At 43.4% G+C, this 24,156-nt stretch overlaps 1 protein-coding gene and 1 long non-coding RNA gene across 5 annotated transcripts in view; one reads left to right on the top strand and one right to left on the bottom strand.

The window, feature by feature from the left end:
• Nucleotides 1–625: 625 nt before the first annotated feature.
• LOC144294477 (uncharacterized) overlaps nt 626–24,156 on the bottom strand; it is a 39,954-nt gene continuing 16,423 nt past the window's right edge. For 2 of the 4 annotated variants that reach the window (XR_013361836.1, XR_013361835.1), the window contains exons 3-8: nt 16,589–16,727; nt 5,279–5,457; nt 3,495–3,595; nt 2,370–2,487; nt 1,334–1,429; nt 626–841 (exon numbers count right to left, since the gene is read on the bottom strand). This is a non-coding gene — a long non-coding RNA (uncharacterized LOC144294477). Of the gene's footprint in view, nt 842–1,333; nt 1,430–2,369; nt 2,488–3,494; nt 3,596–5,278; nt 5,458–14,805; nt 14,905–16,588; nt 16,728–20,354; nt 20,474–24,156 lie in introns of those variants that run through there. The other 2 variants (XR_013361837.1, XR_013361838.1) reach the window with 2 other exon arrangements.
• OOSP4A (oocyte secreted protein family member 4A) lies at nt 17,538–23,561 on the top strand. The gene is made up of 6 exons (XM_077867638.1): nt 17,538–17,604; nt 18,365–18,540; nt 19,126–19,340; nt 21,693–21,741; nt 22,247–22,344; nt 23,432–23,561. The coding sequence occupies exons 1-6, from the start codon at nt 17,538–17,540 to the stop codon at nt 23,448–23,450; spliced, it is 624 nt and encodes a 207-aa protein (XP_077723764.1). The 3' UTR covers nt 23,451–23,561.

Below are 24,156 nucleotides of genomic sequence, written 5' to 3'. Positions count from 1 at the left end.
GCCTTCTCCACCTTGGCCACCGGTAGCGCCATTAGTAAAATGAGAACGTTTCTAGTTGCCTTTCCTCTCCTTTCTCTCTTCGGAACGGAGTCATGTGAGCTGAAATAGGAAACTTTCCACCCACAACACTAAGTTCATTTGCTTCCAGCAGTTCTTCAATTTATTCTAACCAGGCCCAAGTGGATTAGTGGATTTCCAGGCTATATTATTCACTATAACTAGAATTATCCTTTGACGATAGGCACCGAATAACCAACGAAAATATAAGCTTGCGTGTCACAGGCTTTGCATATGATGAAGTGTCATAACACTGTGCATTAAGAAATAATATATGACTGATTAGGGATCCCTGGGTGGCAGCAGTTTGGCGCCTGCCTTTGGCCCAGGGTGCGATCCTGGAGACCCGGGATCGAGCCCCACATCAGGCTCCCTGCATGGAGCCTGCTTCTCCCTCCTCCTGTGTCTCTGCCTCTCTCTCTCTCTCTCTGTGACTATCATAAATAAATAAAAATTAAACAAAAAATTAAAAAATAAATAATATATAACTGATTAAAAGGAATTACCTTTTTATTATAATTTCTTATGAAGTTAAAAACAGAGGCAGACCCTTTTAAATAAGGGATCATAAAACAACAAAGGGCCATTCCATTAAAAATCAAGGCTTCTAAAACATTTAAAAATGTAAGATAATACACAGGCTCCTCAGTCAGCGTCCAGCTACTAACACGCAGTTCCCCTGTCCCAGCTATAGGGATTCATAGCCACGTCCCAAATTCTCAGGTGCAGAAGGATGAGCCGTGTGGTTTGTTAAGTAGCAAAACTGCACATTAACATAGTTGTCCTGCAAAAACAAAAGGAATCAGAATCTGTTCCAGTGTTGTTCTCTACTGTTAGCCCCCAAAGGCCTACCATTCCCAAGTCACAGGGAGGGATGGTGAGGGTGGAAAGAAAAGAGGTGATGTTCAGAATCATGTAAGAGAAATTAATATAGGAGTTATATATGTGTAAGGATGTAAGTATTTTTTACTTTTTTTAACTGTGACATATAACAGAGATGATATATATTATATATAATATATATCATATATTATATATAATATATAACATATTATATTATAATATATTATATATAAAATATATATTTATTTTAAATATAAATATATTATATATCATAGAAAAAATATATAATATATTTATAATATATATATTTATAATATATTTATATATATTTACTTTAAATATATATAATATATATTATATGTATTTATTTTATTATATGTATTTATTTTAAAATAGCATCTATAACATATCCCAAATTTTAAAAAGTGCTCACCGTCTCCAGCGCACAGCTCTTTCCATTCAGGGAGAGTAACATTCCAGTGTGTAACACGTATAATTGTATATATTTAGAATTTTCCTTCTTGGCTGTCTGGGAAGGAAAATCCATATAATTTAGGAAACGTACTCCCTGACAGGCACTTACTCCTTTCAAGACAGTCTGAGTTTAAGATATTTCTGAATGTACATTCTCATAGATCATCTACCTTATTGAAGTCCACATTCTATGGTTTTAGTATTAATTTTTAAATATATTTTTTATTTTTATAAATTTATTTTTTATTGGAGTTCAATTTGCTAACATATAGAACACCCAGTGCTCATTCCGTCAAGTGCCCCCCTCAGTACCCGTCACCCAGTCACCCCCACCCCCTGCCCACCTCCCCTTCTACCATCCCTACCTCGTTTCCCAGAGTCAGGAGTCTTTATGTTCTGTCTCCCTTTCTGATATTCCCCACTTATTTTTTTCTCCTTTTCCCTTTATTCCCTTTCACTATTTTTTATATTCCCCAAATGAATGAGACCATATAATGTTTGTCCTTCTCCAATTGACTTATTTCACTCAGCATAATACCCTCCAGGTCCATCCACATCGAAGCAAATGGTGGGTATTTGTCATTTCTAATGGCTGAGGAATATTCCATTGTATACATAGACCACAGCTTCTTTATCCATCATCTTCCGATGGACACCGAGGCTCCTTCCACAGTGTGGCTATTGTGGACATTGCTGCTATAATATATTTAATATTCTATTGATACTGATTTTGGTAAGAATGTTATACCTAACACCTCCACCTACCCATGGAGGATGGTTCATGAGGGACAATCTGAGTCATGTGGTTAATATGCCAGTTCGTGCCAGACAGACAGGGGGTGCCAGAAAGATTGACCCTCTAGTAAGCAAGGGAGCACTAACTAGTCTGTCTTGAATTGGGAGCACAGACATTCATACAAGTTCCCTGTAAAAATCTGGTTGCCATTACAAAATATCTGTGGACAGCACCAATCTATGTACTTCAGTGACCTCACCTTCTCTTTCCTATTGACAGTTTCTCCAATGTATAGATTTGCCATTCTTGGGCTTCTCTTGAGGCCACCTTGTTTATTTGCATTGCTTCCTGTGGTTATTATTATAGGAGCTGGATGCCTACAGAAGGGAGAAGCAGATAAAGAGAGAGGGATGGAATTAAGATCCATGTGAGTTCTGGTGATTGAGTTCAGAATGTGTAGCCAAGCCCTTGACCCTTACTTTTCCTGCTATGGCATCAGTACCCTTTTCCACTGGTGGGAGAAACACTATGAAATGCTGTCATCCTGTCCTCATTTTAGAAAATGGGTTAATAGTTTAGGAACTGGACCTTGTAAGCTTTATGCAAGAGAAGGTCCTCCCAAATGTACCACCAAGATAGGCTATTAGCTGATGAGAAGTCATTATGATCTTAGACCACCTGTGAAAAAGTAGAGTCTAAGTAAGCCAATAGGAGCCCTATCCCACAGGTCACAGAGATAGTTAAAATATTTAACATTTAGTCAAAGCTAGGATTATAGTAAGCGTCTCTTCTCTCCCCTGCCCACAAACTCACAGTGTACAGTGCACAGTACTCCCATCCCCTGTAGGTGAATCAGGGCCCCTGATATCCCCAGTTGGTCTTGGCTAAGAGATCATAGAATTTGTCATATGGACAACAAATGTAATTACAACAAATTGATTTCTCAGCCCAAGAGCTTCTGGGCAGATGGTGAAGTCAGGCCTACTTGTCTTAGGTCTATTACCGCAGCTCTATACACATTGAAGAGAATGGACTGCAGCAATGCTGACACCAGCCACTGTGTCCTATGGGCATCTTACAAGCAAGAACTGTTCCAATCCCTTGATGTGTATTATCTCATTGAATCCTCACTCCATGTCTGTGACATACGTGCTATTATCTCATTTTAAGGCAATTTTGTCCCCAAAATCACACTGGTAAGAAGTAGCAGAGTTGGAAGACCAAGAACAGAGAACAATAGGGCACTGAGTAGAATAGAGTCTCAGGATGGTCCAGTTGACCCTGTCTTAGTCACCCGGTGCCTCAGCTTCCGCACTCCCTGCCTCCCCTAACCAGGCAAGGGCGGTTGAGAGAATGTGAAACCATTTGGGCATTCTAGACTCACTGGGGGACAATGCAGGCCACAGGGATGGAAGCTTCAAGATCCGAGAACTTTGATATAAAGATGATTTCAGATACAAAAAGGATATGATCCCCTGGGAGGACCTGAGGAGACAGAGAGAGTGAATCAGCTTAAAGATTTTGTTAAGAATTAGTGGCTCAGTCAACATTTCTCAAAAGCAGGCACATGTGCCCTGAAATCTGTCTTCCCAATGGGAAAGAGGTCCTTTTTCTGAGTTAACACCTATATAGGGTTTGGCTCACAGGAAGCGGGAGCACCTGCCACTTGACTATGAACCATATCACCTCAAAGCTATTACTTCTCATTATCAAGAAAGGGTTTTTAATCTCTTCTCTTGAGAAATTTTTTTCTAGATTCTGAGAGGCTTTGAGTTGCTGAGCATGACCTTTGAATAGTCATTAAGAGATACATCTAATTATAAGGAATACTTCAAATAGGTTTATATATTATTGAGAAATAACTTTTTCTTTCAAGGAAATGTGAACAATGCAGAATGGACAATCTAAAGATTTAATCTCATCATCTGGCAATTGCCATGGTGAGTATTTGTGCATTAAAAAAAATGTATTCTCAGTGTTCACATAGCATAATTGAAACTCCCCCATTAGCTTACCTGGCCTCCCCCATTAGCTTACCTGGCCCTGCCACTAACTCTCATCCGCATCCTTCTATTTTTATAGGAACATGAATGTAATGTCAAATTTTTCTTTAAAAAGACACTAAGTCTGTGTTTCTTGATTTTCAAATGGAGAAAAAAATTAAAAGGAAGGAATGCCCCTCAGGGTTTCTCACAGAGTTTGGGTGGAATGAGATGGGTTAAGTGTGAAGACAAATCATTAAGGCTTCCCATGAGGCTTTCCAACTATCCACACCCCTCCTGAGACTGATGCCCTTGTTCCACCCATCACGACCCCCAACCCAGGGAGGGGCACCAGATTCTCTGGGGGGAGCTGAGAGGCCTGGAGGTGGTTTAGGGAGTCATTTGAAGGTCAGATGTGTCAGCCACTCACGCTCCTCTTCCTCCATTTGCCTATAGTCAGGAAGGACTGGCTGCTTCTTCAGACTATAAAGATTTAGAGGAATATGAGACATCTTGGTTAGCTTTTATACTACTGAGCAGGGATGGGCAAACTTCTGTAAAGGTCCAGGTGGTAAACTTTCGGCTCTGTCGGCTGCATGCATGACCTCTATCTCAGCAATTAACTCCTGGGCCCTCATAGTGTGAGTAGCCAAAGACAGTGTGTAAATGAATGAGCAAATGAGATGGTTGTGTTCCAGTAAAACTGAATCTATAGGCATTGATCTTGAGTTTCATGTTTTTTTTACATATCACAAAATGTTATTCTTCTCTTATTATTTTTTTAAATCATTTAAACGTAAATCCACTCTTAGCTCATGGACCACATAAAAGTAGCTGGTGGGCCAGATAGGGCCTTCAGGCTGGAATTTTGCTAACCCTAGAGAAGAGGAAGAGGAGGAAGAAGAGAAGGAAGAAGAGGAAGCGGAAAATGAAGAAGAAAATCCTGCTCTCTAGACTCAGAAGTTCCAGGTCATGTTTAGTTTTGCATCTCTAGAGGGAGGTACCACTGACTAACAAGTGGGAATTGCTTCTTCTTACCTTCTTTTACTTCTCAAGGTCTACGTGACATATGGCAAAATCAGCTTAGCTCAGTCGTAGGGAAAAATTAATAAATCCCCATGTCATGCAGTTTGTGAGGCCGAAAGTCTCTAAGAAGATTTGATTAATTGGGCAGATGCCTAATTACCTCAATCCTGATGTTACAGTCCTTGGGATGGTATCGAAACTCATAAAATCCTTGATGGACTGAGGTTACAGGACATTGATCTCCCAGAAACACTTCGTCAGAGTCCACAGGTAGATCGTTATGAAATGCAGTTGGCTTGACCCTGGCCAAGAACCAAGAGGGGCTGCATCGTATATACACTATTGAGAGGGAGAAAAGAAAATTGTCAGACAACATAGTGATACCATAAGGTCAGGGAAGCTCAGAGCCAGTTAACAATACAAGGCACCCCCCACCCCCGTAGTAGAGGATATCGTTTAGAGGTGATGTTCATAGGCTTACCTTCACCCTTGAGACACTAACATGCCCTCCTATGGCCAAGAAGAATCCGGGTATCCATGGATAAGAATTAACCCAAACAAGATGGTAGATGCCCCATTTTCCAGTTGTAAATGGACGGCCATTTCTACTGTGGCATTTATATTAGCAATTATGGGCAACAGTCTGCCTGCCCTCATTCCCAATTTAAACTTCTGGAGAGCAAAACCTAATCTTAATGTCTATGTTTAATCTTGGTATTTTCTCAACCGATACAGCTATTTAACCAAACTAAGTGAACAATGTTGGCATAGAAATTTAGTGATCATAGCTTAACCTAGTGTACCCTTTTTTTTTAAATTTTATTTATTTATTCACGAGAGACAGAGAGAGAGAGAGAAGAGAGAGGCAGAGACCCAGGCAGAGGGAGAAGCAGGCTCCATGCAGGGAGCCCAAGGTGGGACTCGATCCCGGGACCCCAGGGTCACACCCTGAGCTCAAAGTAGATAGATGCTCAACCACTGAGCCACCCACGTGCCCCCTCGTAGTGTACATTCTCAATACTGTTTTTTCTTATTACTAATTGGACCTAGTAGTTATATTCTTTCAAACATTGTCCTCTTTGCATGAGAATATAAGCTCCATAAGAATGAAGATCTGTTCATTGGTGTATTGTTTAGAGCCAAGAACAAGCCCACAATAAATGGGTATTTGTTGAATGATACATGACCAATACTACCTATTGCTGAGAAACAGGGAAGCACGTGCCGACCCTCCCTGATCACAAGGGGCTATGTTTTAGGAGAACTAAAATAGGAGTAAAACTTGAGACTTGTGAAGTAAAGGGTAAAGGATGAAGCTGCCCAGATGTTGCTGATAAAGGATCAGAATGGGCTGGTGACTTGAAGAAGTATCACGCTCAATCAACCAAAAGGCAATTAAAGTTAGAATATTTTTGGTTGAAGCATTAGAGGTTGCTAGCAGTCAAGAAGTTGGGTGGTAAAATACAAGATCTGGCAGTTAAATCCCAGAATAGTTGGAGACTACTGAGGATTTAAAAGATGAATTGGAAATTCTGAGAAAGGAGCTATGTGCTTTCTTAAGGAGGCAGGCATAGAACCACTGGAAGGTTAACCTATCATGGGATTGATTAGCTCTTAGGGGTAAACTGTTCATAGTCTTTTTTTTTTTTATGTTTATTTTATTTTATTTTTTTTATTGGTGTTCAATTTACTAACGTAGAGAATAACACCCAGTGCCCGTCACCCATTCACTCCCACCCCCCGCCCTCCTCCCCTTCTACCACCCCTAGTTCGTTTCCCAGAGTTAGCAGTCTTTACGTTCTGTCTCCCTTTCTGATATTTCCCACACATTTCTTCTCCCTTCCCTTATTTTCCCTTTCACTATTATTTATATTCCCCAAATGTTCATAGTCTTAAAGCCATCTTTTGCTGCTGGCAATTTCCAGCTACTGGAGAATCTCAGTACTATGGTCATAAATGTGAGTTCACATAAAGTGACTGGCCTGTCCATTCTCCCTTTTTGGCTCATGTGTGGTACGTAGGCTGCATATTATCCCTTTACATAGAGGATGACTCAGGCATTAAGTCACTTGTCATTCTAGGCAGTGGGCTTACGAAATACAAAAACTCAGGTTGGTGACTTCCAAGAACGGAAAGGCCAGTGTAACCACATTCTAACCAGAATGTAATGAAGCACCGTCAGCATGATTTAGGGTAAGGAGGGTCTGATTTATAATTTTAAAAGTTTGTCCCAGTGGGTAGGAGAACAGGTTGTTGGCACAGAGTGAAATCAGGGATATTCAAAGAGACCAGGACTAGCTCTTGGCTGTGTGGACTTGAGTTTCTGTAGAAGAAATGGAAAGAACCAGTGGGATTCTAGAAACACTTTGGACGCATGTACATGTGGGGCTGTGGAAGGAAAAGTGATAATTCTGAGAGAATCTGAATAGATGGCACTAAAATTAATTGAGATGAAGAAAACTGGAGAGAGGCAAGTTTGAGATTTAAAAAAATGCCTGCATTTTGTTTTAGGCATAATGAAGATACATGTTCTACATCCACATTATGATGTTGAGTAGATAGTTGGAAGAGTTCAAGGGAGAGAATAGTAGTAGGAGTAGTAGGGTCTCGGCGTACCTGGCATCTGGAAGGTATTAAAATGAACGGATATGTGGCAGGAAAGAATGGAATGATCTCATCAAATTTTCTGAGGGTTAATTTTGTCCACCATGAACATGTACATAAAGTGACTTCAGGGGCGCCAGGTGGTTAAGCATCTGCCTCTGGTTCAGGTCATGGCCCTGGGGTCCTGAGATGGAGCTTTGTGTCTGGCCCCCTGCTCTGCGGGGAATCTGCTTCTCCCTCTCCACCCTGACTCGGTCATTTTCTCTCTCTCTCTCTGTCTCTCTCTCTGTCTCTCTCTCTCTCTCAAAGCAAATAAAATCTTAAAAAAAGAAAGTCACTTCATATTGAGTCCCAATTATGGTTAGAATCAAGAAGTTATAAAGTCTTTATAAAATTTATATTTTTATATATAAAATTTTATATATATTTTAAAGCTGTTTACTAAAATTTTATTGTGAAGCCAACTTAAGTGCTTGTTAAAAATCAAGTTCCTGGGGCTCCATTAGTTAAGTGTCTGCCTTCGGCTTAGGCATGATCTCAGGTCACGATCTCAGGTCAGGAGCCCGCATCAGGCTCCCCGCTCAGGGGAATTCCGCTTCTCTGTCCTTGTCTCTCTCTTTCCCTCCCCTGCTCATTCTCTGACGCTCTCAAACAAATAATTTTAAAAATCAAGTTCCTTGGCCAAATTCTCAAAATTCCAATTCTTCATTTTATTTATTTTTAAAGAATCTATTTATTATTTATTTGAGAGCCAGTGAGTAAGGGGGAGGAGCAGAGGGGAGAGATAAGCAGACTCTGAGCTCAGTGTGGAGCCTGAGATCATGACCCGAGCTGAACCTTTTAAACAACTGAGCCTCCCAGGCCCCCCTAGAATTCCAATTCTTGGAATGTGTAGTGGACCCCACATGTCTACATTCTTATGTCCCCCCGATCTTCCCTACCTAAAAAGTCTTTAAAAAGCCACTGTGGGATATAGGACCTGTGTCTATTAGAATTTTGAGTTGGTCCCTCCAGCTGTGAGGGGGACCATTTCCCTTTTCTCTAGAAATAGCTCTAAGAATCTCCATCCTGAGGTCTTTTTGTGTGTATTTCGACTGACTGGATTCTGGAGATGGACTAGACCCTGTACCTTGAAGAGTTTTGGGATATAATTCTCTTGGCCTCACGGTTAGCATTTCTGCTATGAATAATTCCAATCACTGGCCTCTTGATTTACCAAACTGAAAAAGTAAAGGTCTCTCTGAAATAGCTGAGAATCCAGAGACAAGCACTTGCTACATACACGTACACTGTGAATGTGTCTCTTCAAGGTTTCTGTCCAGGCGTCGTTCTCCCCAGCTAAAGCCAAGATCACCCTTCCATCTCAGATACATTGGAAATTTCTGTCTAATCGACCAACCCCAATTTTCTTCTAGTGTGATAAACTCTCCTTAAACGGCGAAAGGATGTTGCGGGGCAAAGAGCTACCTGTGGTGAAGCCAGTGGGAAACAAGGCGTTCCAATCTCAAGGATCCAAAGCAGACCACTTAGTGTTAGGCCCTTAGTCATTAGCAATGTCGCAGCAGATTGAAACATTCAGATTTGGGAAGTCAAAGCCGCAGCCTCATTATTGACCGTCAATTACCCATCACCTCTTCTATTACCCTATAAATACCTGGCTGTTCTCCAGAGCAAGTCCAAATCACAGAAAAAAGAAGGTACAGCCCTCCTACTGCCAGAAAAGGCTTCATCTGGCCAGAGCCCAAGGCAACATCCACTCAGGGAACGGGAAGTTGTGAGAGACCAGCTGCCTCGTGTTTTTAATAACTGAAGCCTGGCAGGTGTGTGCGATAATCCATCGTTTGGGGAGCTTAAAGAGAACCTTTATTCATTATAAACCTAAAATTTAGCCTTTTATTATTACAGATATTAAAGATTCATGAGGTGAGTAAAATGTATCCTTTGAATATTAGCGCTGAGCAAAACTTATGTAGCTGTGTATTAGGGTTCTCCAGGGAAACAGAGCCAAACAGCATGCATGATAGGGAGCTGTCTCACGTGATTATGGAGGCGAATCAGTCCCAAGATCTGAGATGGCTGGAGACTTAGGAGTATGGACAGTGTGGCTTTAGTCCCAAAGCTTGAGACCTGGAAGAGCCAGTTTGGGCTTGAGCCTGAAGGCAGGAAAAAAAAAAACAATATCCCAGCTTGAAAGCAACTGGGCAGGAAGAGTTCCCTCTTATTCAGCCTTTGTCCTTGGATTCAACTGACTTGGATGAGGCTCACCCACATTAGGCAGGGCGGCCTGCTTTACCCAGTCTACAGTCAAGTGTTATTCTCATCCAGAAAAATCCTCACAGACACACCCAGAATAGTGTTACACCAAATACGTTCATAGCCTGTGGTCCCGTCAGGATAGAAATAACCACCATGAGCTGCATGATCATCTCATAGCATCGGTACCTCTGTGAAGGTCAGGTGCCTTTTCTCCTGAACCCGGATGGGCAACATGAGGTTGTGCAAACCACCCAATTAAAAGTTCCTAAATGTTTTCCCTGGAGTCTCTAGATGAGTAACCATCAGACAGGGGGCTCTGAGGTTGATGGGGCGGCAGGGTGGGGGTTGGGGTGGAAGACAGTTTGAGCCTGTTTCACCAGGATGGATGCAGGGAAGCTCTGGAATTTTAGACAGATTTGAACTAAGGAGTCGTTAAGAAAATTGACAGAGCATTGTGGAGGGGAGGAGATAGAATCAGATAAGGGACGATAGTTGATAAAGTGTGGCGATGGGATTTCATGTGAAGTCATGAAAGAACAGCTGGGGTACCATCTGCAGAAGGAAGAGCAGATGGGCCACGGGACTTAATGGGAGGAAACGAGAGCTGAGAAGCAAAGACAGTTAAGACTTGGCATCAGGGAAATACAAATCAAAACCACAATAATACACCGCCTCACACAGGTCCGAATGCCTAACAGCAGCAATTCAGGAAACAACAGATGTTGGTGAGGGTGCAGAGAAAGGGGAGCCCTCTTACACTGTGGGTGGGAATGCAAGCTGGTGCAGCCACTCCGGAAAGCAGGGTGGAGGGTCCTCAAAAGGTTGAAAACATGGGATCCCTGGGTGGCGCAGCGGTTTGGCGCCTGCCTTTGGCCCAGGGCGCGATCCTGGAGACCCGGGATCGAATCCCACGTCGGGCTTCCGGTGCATGGAGCCTGCTTCTCCCTCTGCCTGTGTCTCTGCCTCTCTCTCTCTCTCACTGTGTGCCTATCATAAATAAATAAAAAAAAATTTAAAAAAAAAAAAAAAGGTTGAAAACATAACTACCCTATGATCCAGCAACTTCACTACTAGGTATTTATCCAAAGGGTACAAAAATACAGATTTGAAGGGGCTCATGCACCCCAGTGTGTATAGCAGCAATAGCCAAACTCTGGGAGGAGCCCAGATGTCCACCAACTGATGAATGATAAGGATGTGGTCTATACACAATGGGATGCTCCTCAGCCATCAGAAATGGAAATCCAGCCATTTGCAGTGATATTGATGGAACTAGAGGGGATTATGCTAAGGGACATAAGCCAGAGAAGGACAAATAGTATCATGGGATTTCACTCATACGTGGAATTTAAAAAACAAAGCAGATGAATATAGGAGAAAGGGAGGGAACAATAATATAAGGTAAAAATAGAGAGGGAGACAAACCATTGGAGACTCTTGACTCTAGGAAACAAGCCGAAGGTTGCGGGTTGCGGGAGGGGAGGTGGGGGGCTGGGCATTAAAGAGGGCACCTGACGGGATGGGCGCTGGGTGTGATGTACACCGGATGAGTCACTGAATTCTACTCTTGCAACTAATAATACACTACGTGTTAACTAAATTGAATTTTAAGGCATTAACTCTGGGAACCCTCAGGCTAGATTTTTGGGAGAAAGATAATGATGTGAGTTCACCAACTTAATTAGACTCAAGGAGAAGACTGTCTAGGGCTCATTGGAACCACCTGTTCTCAGCTTTTAGGCAAGAACCTCAGTGACTAGCCTAGAAGCCCCACTGTGGCCGGGGTGCGGGGTGCAAGAGCGCCTGGCTCCTGGGGTCCCGCAGGCCAGGCTAGCAGCTCACTGCTGACAAAATCCAAAGGCAGAGAGACGAGTGGGGACAAAACACGAAAGGGATTTACTTTAGTGAGGCCAACACTGGGGAGACCGTGGACTAAGGTCTCAGAGGCTGTCTCCAAAGCTCAAAAGACAAAAAACTTCCAGGTTTATAGAAGGAAATTGCAGGGCCGAGCTGGGTGTGCACATGCAGGCGGGAGGGAAGGTCAAATGGACCCATCCTGGAGTCGGTCACAGGTGGGATCTGCTGGCTCAGGGGGGCCCTTGGTCCTGAGGGGGCAGTTTTGGTTTCCATCAAGGGATGCTTTGTCCCCAGTTCTCCTGCCTGAGCTGGGATGAAGAACTCCTGGGAGCTGGAGGTCGACATGGAGGTCGGGAGGCCCTTCTCCACCGCGACTCATGGTCATGGAGAAGCCGCCCTTTCAGCCAAAGCGTAGTCTTGAAGCTGAGTCCCGCCCAGAACGTGTCCGAACCGAAGGAGGAACAGGGGAAGCTCCCTAAGGCCTTCCCTATGCCAGATCACGGCTAAGAACCAACCCCTCAGGCGACTGGGCCTTGGGAGAAGCTGAGAAGCCTGAAGTGGGCTCATGCAAGGCCCGCTGGGTGTCTGGGATCACCTCACTGATCTGGGGAAAGAGGAAGCTCTCGACACACGTGGGAGTCCACGTTCCTGAGGTCTGAGTGCTGGACAATCTCAAGTCAAATCAAGTGGAAGCATCCGGAGTCCTCTTTAGAATAGCGCCAGGACTTCTCAAGTGCGGGCCAGGTGTTGCCCTTGGGGCAGCCTTCATCCCTGGGTAGTGGTTCCCAGAGTGCGGCCCCAGAGGGGATGAATCAGCATCACGGGGGGGGGGGGGGGGGGGGGTGTTGCTACAAATGCAAATTCTTGCTCTCACACCTGGGAGTGGGAGCCCCACCCGACAGTCTGTGTTTTAACAGGTTCCCAGGTGGTTGTGATGCAGGATACGGTTCAAGAACCACTTCGCTTTGCAGGGGGCGCCCCATGCGGGATGGATTTAGGCAGGGGGCGCCCCATGCGGGATGGATTTAGGAATGTCAAACATTCTGACTGAGCGGCTGAGGGACTAATTATTCACTGTTTTAAGTTTTTATTTTAATTCTAGTTAGTTAATATATATGGTAATATTGGTTTCAGGTGTAGAATTTAGTTCTTCATCACTTACATATCGAAGCCAGTGCTCATCACCCACCTAGCCCACCCCCCACCCCCCACCCCTCCCCTCCCCTCCAGTGACCCTCAGTTTTTTTTCTCTACAGTTAAGAGTCTCTTATGATTTGCTTCCCTCTCATTTTCTTTCCTCCCTTCCCCTATGTTCATCCGTGTTGTTTCTTAAATTCCACATACGAGTGAAATCCTATGGTATTTGTCTTTCTCTGATGTATTTCACTTAGCGTAATACATTCTAGCTCTACCCACTGCTATTTCTATCCATCTGGGAAAGCCCAGAGGACTAGGTTCATCTATTTCTAATTTTCAACAAAATTAAACTATGGTGGTTACACTTTTATTTATTTATTCATTCATTCATTCATTTATTATGAGAGTGTGTGAAGGAGAGAGAGCAAGAGAGCACAGGCAGGGGCAGTGGCAGAGGGAGGAGCAGGCTCCCTCTTGAGCAGGGAGCCTGATACGGGGCTCTATCCTGGGATCGGATCATGACCTGTGCCGAAGGCGGACACTTAACCAACCGAGCTACTCAGGTGTCCCAGTGGTCACACTTTTTAAAGGGATCTCAAGGGTTGAGTTAATCACATTGTTATCATTGGCCAATGCAAGACACCTCTCTCCCCCGCTCTCCCCCGCTCTCCCCCCCCTCAATTTAATTGATTTAATCAATCTAGACTTCCTCCATCATAGCTAGCTGTTCTAATGTGTTTGATGAATATTTTTGGAGCCCAATGTGAAATGTGTGCATGAATCCTTAATTACTTTAAATGCCATTATTTTGGGAAGGCTTTACCCTTCCTGTTGTCTAGATAGCCATATGGCTACTTGCTTACTTTGTCTCTTTATTTGAAACTATCTTTTCTTTGAGTCCTTTTCTCCCCATCCTACCTAAAATTTCATTTCATACCCCCCCTTCCTTATTTTTCCTTCTCAGTACTAAACACATACTATATATTTTACATATTTATTTTGGTTTGCTTATTTTTTAGGATGTAAGATCAAGATGGGAAGATTTGCTTTTTAAATTAATAGACCCTTAGGCATAAAACAATATTTTGCTCATAATCTCTCAATATATACTGAATGAGCGGAATGAATGGTATTGTGGCACTGTAAGTAAAGTGCCAAATCACTGATGTTTCTATTTCCAATATAAGTTTGTATAGAAAGATACCCATTTTCTTGACTGAAGTCATTTGATAGTATGGGATAGTCTTGTAGTGCAGCTGGCCTGGGCCTCTTCAGATGTACAAGTCCTAGAAAATATGCATTACTATATTTGTCTACCTATTCATCCGACACATATATATTGGTGGGAGGAAATTTACTTTAGAACCTTGGTTTGCATGCATGACTTCAGATTTTGGGGGGTTTGGATTGCTCCTCGAATGGCTCTTGTTTAACACATTGGGAAGAGCTGTACAAATAAAATAAAGGATTATTCTAAGAGAAGGTGGTAAGGGTGGGGAGATAGCGGGTAAGTAATATTGGGAAGTAGAGTTTCATGTTAGCTGGTCAAGTATCAGGAACTCTGGTGATGGGAACATAGGTCTATGCAGGGACATCTCTTGTATAAGGGTTGCGGATGTTGCACAGCCCAGGAAAGTATGGGACCCTAACATTGTAATCCCCAATCCCATACACACATAGCCTGAGAGAGACAAAGTAAGGAGTCAGAGGCAGCAAAAGCAAAGCAAAACAAAACTTTTGAAATGCCAGCAGCTTTCTTTACTTGCAAAGCAAAAAGGTGGTGACAAGAAATAAGAGGATGCAGGCTCAAAGGGCCAACTTCTTAATACCTGAGCTCTGCCTAGAGAGTTTGCAGTCTTGGGTCTTGCTGAGATCAAGGTGTCTAGTACCTTTGTGGAGAAATGTAGGTGTTCCTTGTGAAAGGGATACCAGCTTCACAAAAGTAAAATAGGAAGATATTGGTAGACATGATCATAACTTTCAGTTTTCTTGGAGTTAGGTCTCTCCGGGGCGATCTAAATCTGCATCCTGTTCACTCACCTCCTGTGAGATTTCTCTGCTTGTAGCGGGTCTCAGTTTCTAGTTACTCTCCTCTGAGTGATCTTACTGGCATTGCTACGGCACATAGCTAGCACCCATTTGCAACAGCTGGGGGTTAAATAGCTACCGACAACAGTATTGGCCATGACCTCCCCCAGCCCCCACCTTCCCGGTAACTCAGCCCACAGCTCAGAACGATCATTTAGAGGGGCAATAAATACAGATATACAATAAAATAGGTCAAATTTTATTCATGGATTTGTGGCCACATTGAAAGTTAAAAACACAAGTGGCCTCTTCTTAAAGGCATCATGAAAGGGATTATGTTAGATTAAAATTAATTAAAAATGTGTGAATATATAAAAACAAAATGCCACACGACTAAATTGAGTTGTGCTGCTGCTGAATATCCAAGGACACAAGCTTCTAAAATTCATGGATGAAAGGATTGAACTAATCCTCTTGAAATGAGTAATTGCATGGTCCATAAAAAGGTATTGACTGGGGAAAAACCAAGTCCATATTTAGCTGGCATGTGGCATTTATGAGGCTCAAGTTTCAGGGATATTGTTGGGGGAGGGGGAACCTCTCTCTGAGCTCATAGCCATGGGATAAAATAGGAATGGAAACAGTTAAAATACATAAAATTACCCTTAAGGTATGATTTTCTTAGAGTTCCTAGGTATGAGCTCTATCCAGGAGGGTCTTGGTACAGATTTTAAGAATGGGAGCAGCACAGGGGCACCTGCATGGCTCAGTTGGTTGAGCATCTGCCTCTTGATTTCAGCTCAGGTCATGATCTCGAGGTAGTGGATGGAGCCTCGTGTGGGGCTCCCTGCTCAGCAGGGAGTCTGCGTGTCCCTCTCTCTTCCTATTTGTGCTCTATCATATAAAATAAAATCTTAAAAAAAAAAAAAAACATAGATCCTGTCTCTTAAAGATGATAGAAAAAAATGGAAGTCAAATTTCCATGGAGTCTAATACATGTTTACCATTTTGTTTGAACTGGACCCAGTGGGAAAACCCAAATGACTGAGCTCATTTCATTTTTGTAAAGGGCCCCCTCCAACTGTAAGACATTCAGTCTTTCCATGAAAGATAAAGATGCTGTAATCGGGCAATCATCTATGAACTTAATATAACTCCTCTTATAGTCATTGGTTTGGGGCTCAAATATTCAGGTCCGAACTTAGTAGAGTGAGTAACTCTACTCACTCTAAATAAATAAATAAATAAATAAATAAATAAATAAATAAGAGTGAGTAACTCAGTAATCCTTACTGTTAAGGAAAAAAAAAAATCCTAGGATGAGGAGAGTTTTATAAGACTGGAAGAAGATACAGGGTCTTCTCATGAATACCAAGTATGGCAGTACAAGCATAGGAGAAAGAACCCAATATAACCCCATTTATATGGCTCTACTACTGGACTAAATGCCGCTTAGACTTCAGTGGGGATTTAGACCTTACTTATTGTTACTTGTCCTAATTATTATAAATTAATATTATATTTAATATATATGTCATGTACTACCTAACTGGGCACATTAAATGTCGGCTTTTGCAAGTATCCTTACCCAGCGCTCTCTGGAGTAGGCGTAGCCACAGTTCACACAGCGTCTTACTGTATCAAGAACCAGCGTTGGCGGGTGGGATGGGATGAAGATCTGGCTTGCTTCAGCGTGGTGAGAGGACTCATCAGGTGAGACATAGGAGCTTTCAAAAGAGGGGGCAAAGGGGATTAAAAAATAATGCAAAGGTTTAAGATATCATTCCTGAGCTTTGGGATCCAACTTTGGGACCAGGTTTTGATGGGCCTCATTGTAACAGCTGTAACTTCTAATTTCGTCTTAGGAGAAGATCCAGGCTAGGTGTAGAAAATTTGCATTAACCAGCAAAAAAATAATAATTTTTAAGGCCGAGAAGGCTGGATGAGTTCAAGGCAAATAATTGAGGAAAAGACTCTACTTGGTCTAAGGCTTAAGTCTTGGGATTTCCGATGTTAAGAGGTAGTCGAGGGGAGGCAGAGGGTTCAAATGAAGCAAAGAGGAGTCAGTAAGGTAACTGGAAATAAAATGGGATAAAGCGGGATTCTGGGAGCCACGCAGGCAGAGCCATCAACCACATCAACTGTCGTGTTAAACCGTTACGTGGGATGAGAACTACAAATTGACCGTTACCTGTGGCAACATGACAACACGGTGACTTTGGCAAAAGTGGTGTTGGAGGAAGGTGTGAAGGAGACTCAAAAGTAGGTTATGAGTTAAACAGAAGACACAGTTTGGACGGTTGTGGTCAAGCCACTGATAGATGTCCTCTCGCTTCCCTGAGTCCCCACGATTATAGCAGTTTGTGGTAGTTTCGGCCTTGATGCTGAAAAGCCCATTGTGCTGCGGGTTTTGGTGTTGCTTCCAGAATGACAGCTCGCACCTGCAGCCGAGGAGGCGCGAGGCTTAAACACACCTGGGGAGACCGCTTCGCCGGGTTTCCTGTTTCCTCTGGCGTCTTGGGTGGAGATCTGAGACGATGCGGGTCTCTGGCTTGTTCGGGGGGCTTCTTATGCTCTTTATGTTGATTCGTGGTTCTGAGGACGGTAAGAGAAAGGGAATTCCGGAGGGTGGCCTTCCACGTGGTGGGCATGCTTTCTCGAACCGTTGGCTTTGGGGTTGCCTTTGCTCCTGTGGGGTGGGGGGACCGCAGGGGGGCCGCTGCTGTCACGGAGAGCAGGATCCCTGGGTGGCCTCTGTGGGCTTGCACCCTCCTCTGCCCTCCACCGGGCTCAGAGCCACTCCTAGCCTGCGAGTGGGGGTTAGTAATAAAATTGGCTTCGGGCGGATTGAATGAAAAGCAGACACCTCCAAATGACAGTTAGCGAGCCCTAAATAAACCGAGCAGAGGAGGCACGTGCCAGGCCCTGTCTCGGGACAGTCCCTGCATGCACGCGGCGTGGCCCGATCCACCGAGCCCGGCCTCTTGGAGGTGAAGGCCCGATGGAGCCTGCAGCTCTGACCAGGTGCCGGCTTGCAGCTGCGTGGGTCACGCCTGGGAATGCTCTCGGCGTGCGACGCCCACTGCGATGAAGTCCGGGTGGCCCTGAGGAGGCCTAAGGCCTGAGAGTTGCCTTGCAAGTCCCGGGAGGCACTGGGCATTTCCTTCACGCTCCCGGAGCCCACTGAGCCTCGTCGGAGACCTCTGGTAGCCCACCCAGGCTCCAGGGGCACGTCCGCCAGTAGCACCCAGCTGTTTTCACTCTGGCGTTGAGCTTCAGGTTGACTAAGAAGTTAAACATTTTCCAGGATGTTATTTGGGGACGGATACGGGGCTAATACTTCCCATGGTCTCCCTTTCATCAGTGTCCGTGACCTGCGGCCAGCGCTGGCTTCAGAGCAGACTGAAACCAAGGCCGTCCCTGACCCAGAAAGCCCAGCACCATGAAATCTGTCTGGGAACTGGCTGTCCTGCAACTGGAGGGACCTCGGATTTCTTTGAGTTCCTTTACCCTCTGTCTTCTCGTGGAACCAGAGTTGAAGTAAGAGGAGTTAGTGTTTCTTTTCTTTCTTTCTTTTTTTTTTTTTGTTTTTTTGTTTTAAGATATTATTTATTTTTTCATGAGCAACACAGAGAGAGGCGGAGAAGCAGGCAGAGGGAGAAGCGGGCTCTCTGCAGGGAGCCCGATGCGAGACTGGATCCCAGATCCCGGGGTCACGCCCCAGGCCGCCCAGGTGTCCCGGAGCAGTTATTGTTTTAACTAATAATAGGTTGTTCTTTGTGGCTCTCCTGGGCCATCATTAAAAACTGAGCTATTACAATTAATTGTACATTGATTTTTTTATTGCTCCCGTAATATTGTCACTCCCTAAAGTTTCGTGATGATTACCTAGCAGAAAAGATACCAGGTGAGAGGTGACACTCTAGACACCACGCATCCTTGTTTCCCCAGCTTTACTGAGCTGCACTTGACGTCATGCTATGTGGGTGTAAGGTGTCCGGCGAGGACCTGGTATATGGACGTGCCGTGACGGGACTGCCGCGGCACAGCTGGTCATCTTGTGAGCTGATGAGGTGTTAACCAGCTCTTTTTTGTGGTGAGAATATTGAAGATTTATGTTCTCAGCAACTCTCCGTAGATAATAAAGCATTGTTAACTGTGGTCACCATGTTCCGGGTTGGAGCCTCAGAAACTATCCATCTTGACCCTGACCGTTTGTGCCGCTTGCACCCTCGGATCAATGCCTCCCCGGCCTTCCCGCTGCCCAGCCCCTGCAGCCACCATTCTGTCCTCTGTATCCAGGAGCGTGGCCGTTTGGCTCTTCTAGATTCCACATTCAAGTGGGATCCTACAGTGTCTGCCTTCTGCTGGTTTCTTTCTCTTGGCACAAGGCCTTGAAGGGCTGCTGTGTCCTCACAAATAGTGCGTTTTCCTTTCCTATGACCAACGCCCCCTGTATCTGTGCAGCACCTTCTTTCTCCATTCACCTGTCCAGGGACTCTTAGGTTGTCTCTGTATCTTGGCTAATGTGAATAACGCTGTAGTGAACACCATGTGCATTACAAAAAAAAAAAAAAAAAAAAAAAAAGCCAATCCATCTCCCCATCTTTCCTGCCTGTAATGAGACCTAACTTGAGGGCAACACCTTATTTTGAAACAGACTGACCAATCTCCCACCTGTTCTTTTTTGTCGTTCAAAAGTTTCAACTCCAATAGGTTATGTGGCTGTTGTATAATTAAAAGGGGTGAGGGGTGGTTGATCTTGTCTGAAGCCAGAAAGCCTAAATTCCATGAACTATCCTGAATAAAATGGATTCCGGTGAGAAGGAAGCTGGTAGGAGACCAGTAGGAGAGGAATAACCCTTATTTAGGCAGTTGTGCTAATGAATATTAGAGACTTGTTGTTTAGAGCCCCTCAATCCCTAGTACAGGTTATATTTATTTAATAAATACACCTTGATTAGGGCCAGGTGGTCTACTTAGCCTTCACAGCAACCCCGTTTGCTAGATAGGACTCTGCCCACGTTAAGGATGAAGACCCCAAGGCAGAGAGCACTCAAGTAACTCTCCCAGGGTCTCTCAGTGAGTGGGGCAGTTGGGTCTGAGAGGGGGTGACGGGGGAGTTGCGAGGTCTCTCACACCTGCTGCTTTGGCTCTACATGAACTTTGTGCTGAGTGTGGTCATGGCAGCCTGTTTTTCCTGGTGGGTCCTATACTGCCTCACTTTTAGGTCAACTGGTTCTATCTCTGGATCCAGGTTCTTGACCCTCCCGCGCCTTTGATTACCAGTGTATCCTCAGGCCCTAAACCCATCCCCAGCACATGGTGAGCATAGAGAGGTAATGATTACGTACCATCAATGTTCGTGAAACAAAAAGGCTGTCGGTTGTCCCTTCAGATAATCCCACCAGGTCAAATGCAAACTTCCTAGGACATTTGCAGGTTTTTCTAGGGAAGAGGCTCCGTCCTTTTCATTGGAACTATAAGCAAGTCATCTGTAAGGAAAGTGGGGCCGAGGGTTCAGTTGCTAGCCCTGGAAGAAGAACCTGCCTGGGAAAAGGACCAACACGAGGACAGGAAAAGATTCCAGATTTTGGGGTCAGGGGGATGTAGGAAGGAAAGAACCTGGTGATTGATTATGCAATGGAATTGTTTTGTCAAGATATTCCTATTGTTTAGTTACTCTGGAGCTGAGGAACATGGGCTGGTATATTCCTATTTGTGCAAAATCCAGATCAAATAGAATGTCTTTAATATGTGATATTGTCCTATATACTGCTCAACCCTACAGATTCTTACCAGGCTCTTTAAAAAAAAAAAAAAAAAAAAAAAGATTTATTTGAGAGAGTGAGCAAGCAGGGAGAGAGGCACAGAGAGAGAGAGAGAATCAAGCCGACTCTGGGCTGAGTTCAGAGCCTGATGTGGTGCTCGATCCCACGACCCTGAGAGCAGGACCTGAGCCAAAAACCAAGAGTTGGGTGCTGACCTGACTGTGCCACCCAGGTACCCCTTACCAGGCTCATTTTATAAATTAAAAAGCTTAGGTGTATTTATTCCTTCCTATCAGTCTAGGAGTAAGCGTTTAAGACCACATTTGAGCCTGAGCCGTCGGAGGTACTCCAAAGTACCCTTGAATACGATATTTCTAAGCCACGAAATGGTGCGCTTGAAGATGAGTTGTATGAACTAGTGATTCCACCTCACTTCGTGGACACGTTGGCTCTCATTGTAGACACCACCTTATATTTGTGATTCCAGAATTTAAACACATTTAATTATAGCGCACACTTCGATGCATGTCTCTTGGCTTACACTTTCCATGGAATCTAAGACTCTGGACAAATGGACAACGGTCTTAGGTTAATTGTTTTTCTTTAGAAATATTTGTGTGTACCGCGCTTATTTATGTTGAGCATGCTATATATCTTGTTTTGAAATACTACTGGGTTCTGGCCGAGGCTCCTATGGCCGTAGGGCCAAATCCAGCCAGCTTCCCTGGGTTTTGTAAATGGTGTTAATAGAATAAGCCCGTTCTCTTGGGTATTGTCTCTGATGGCCTTCCTGCTCCAGTGGCTGAATGAATGTCTCTATAACAGAGACACTGGGGTTTTCAAAGACTCAACTACTTATTCTTTAACCTGTTTCAGAAAAAGGTTGCCGACTCCTGTTTTGTGTTGTCCCCTGCTCTGAAGTGCCAAATACTTAAAGTTCACTCCCAGAGTGACTCGCTCCATTGTCCAGGTCTGCCTAAATCAGAGCCTTACTTGTAAACAGGTGTAGTGACTCAAAACTGTACAGACTCAGCTGCCAAGCAAATATAATGTCAGGAACTATTTTTTTTAAATATTTCATTTATTTGAGAGAGATTGTGTGCATGAGTGTGGTGAGGGGCAGAGGGAGAAGCACACTCCCCCCTGAGCAGAGGGCCTGATGTGGGGCTCTATCCAAGGACCCTGAGATCATGACCCAAGCAGAAGGTAGCCACCTAACTGATTAGGGCACCCAGGTGCCCCAGTGGGTTTTTCTAAAAACAGACATTTTATCACTTAGCTCTGTTCTACTTTACAATAAGAATAATAAAGAATAAAGAATAATAAATATTCTACTTATTTCTACTTTATTTTTTTTTATTTCTACTTTAAATATTAATGTGAAAATGATGATTCTTATGTTTTTCTATTCCTAAATTGTCTGTAACCCTCAAACATGGTCAGAATGACTACTCTTATGCTCTTTATCTCCTTAGGAGCGTCCATGGGGTATTCTCATCGAAAGTTCAATCACTTATGTGCCAACAAATTTAAATATCACTAGTTACCTTCCGATATCCTGGTACACCCAAAGGTAAGTGGCATAGACCCCTGAGATGAAGGCCCCAGGTGTACTACTTTTATTTTTTATCTCTTTTTGCACAAATGTGAATACAAACTTTCTAAAAAAAGAAAAAAGAAGTACATAGATTTCAGGCTGGTATGTATACTCTTTAGGGGAGTGAGAAAGACACTGTGGTTTAGGAAAAGAAACTAAATCAGACAAATCTGGATTGTAAGCAACAGAACACCAAATCAAGTAGCTTAGACAAAAAAAATGGAAATTTGTACTTCGCAGAAGGAAAATGTGGGTACCCATCCACAAGTGTCTTTTGGGCAAGTATTTTGACTTAGTACTACACATGTTTTCCCATACAGTCATGAAAAAAGGCAAGTGTTAAGTATTGAGCTACACCACACACAGTGCTCTATGTGGCCACATAATTTAAGTTCAGGATTATCCCAGCCGTGAATTCTTATGGCAATTAAGAGTTATACCCGCCTGAGCATTTCTCATTATTCTTTCAGGTAAAGCACTGTTGTTGTTGTTGTTGTTTTTATTATAACCTCAAGAGCTATTTTGTTTTATCAATTTTAAAAAAATCAATTTTATTGACCTCCATTCAGCCAGAGAAAAATCTTTGACTATAACCTACGTATGGATGGGTCTGGAAATTTCCATGAAGGTGCTAATTCAAATGTATATTCTCCTATAAGCTTTTTGTTCTAGAAGAACTAAATGCCCATGAGAGAAAATCCTTCTTAATTAAGCCATTAAGTTGGCTTTTGGGCTTCTGTATTGTAGAAGAGAAAGCTCTATTTTTTTTCTACATATCAATGGATACATTTAAATAAAAAAAGTTCTGTAAAACTTATACTTATTAATTATATATAATGTCATATGTCTGCTAACCCTAATCATTAAAATATTGTAGTGGGTCCTGGGATTTAAAATTGTTGCCTTCTTCTCTCATGGTCCTGCCTTGCTGAGCCTCAGTGACTTTTTATCTATGAATAGTTTCCCATCACTGCAACTATACGACTGTGCTTTCTTCCTCCCCCTTCATTGTAGGTATAATTCCCCTCCCTTTTGACCACATGAATTTTCTTTCCCTGTTAAGGGCAGCAATTGACCTATAAATTCTGGATGGTGAGGCAACCTTGTTGGCCCTTGGTATGGTGGCTGTCCGAGGATTGCACTGCATGGTAGAAGCTGGCCAGGTGCCCATGGACATCATCTTTTAACAATTTATAAATGATATTTTAAAATGAAGAACTTGTTCTGATGTCTATACTAATGAACTCTTTGAGTAGGGGGAAAGGAGCTTCCTTAGATTTTAAATTTGTAATAAAGGCATTTTAAAAAGAAAAATCTTGCAGTTATTTGTTATGCTTTAAACAAAAGAAGTCCAGAGTCATGAGGAATCACACAATCCCTCTGCAGCTAATCTAGTTCTTATCCCCGTACCACTGCTTCTCGTGATAGATGTGAAGTAAGATGAAATTGGAGGGTGTCGGGGCTGTGGTGTGCTCTGGCCTCTTTTCTGATGAGGCCACTCCTCCCATCACGAGGATCCCACTCTGACCTCATTTAAACCTAACTGCCAGAAAGGGAGACAGAACATGAAGACTCCTAACTCTGGGAAACGAACTAGGGGTAGTGGAAGGGGAGGAGGGCAGGGGGTGGGGGTGAGTGGGTGACGGACACTGAGGGGGACACTTGACGGGATGAGCACTGGGTGTTATTCTGTATGTTGGTAAATTGAACACCAATAAAAAATTAATTTATTAAAAAAATAAAAAATAAATAAAAAATAAACCTAATTGCCTCCCAAAGGCCCCATCT

The sequence above is a fragment of the Canis aureus genome, chromosome 23, assembly GCF_053574225.1.
Source record: "Canis aureus isolate CA01 chromosome 23, VMU_Caureus_v.1.0, whole genome shotgun sequence".
Classification (NCBI taxonomy): Eukaryota; Metazoa; Chordata; class Mammalia; order Carnivora; family Canidae; genus Canis; species Canis aureus.
Note: the sequence above shows the minus strand (reverse complement) of the source record. Positions and strands in the feature narration are given on the sequence as shown.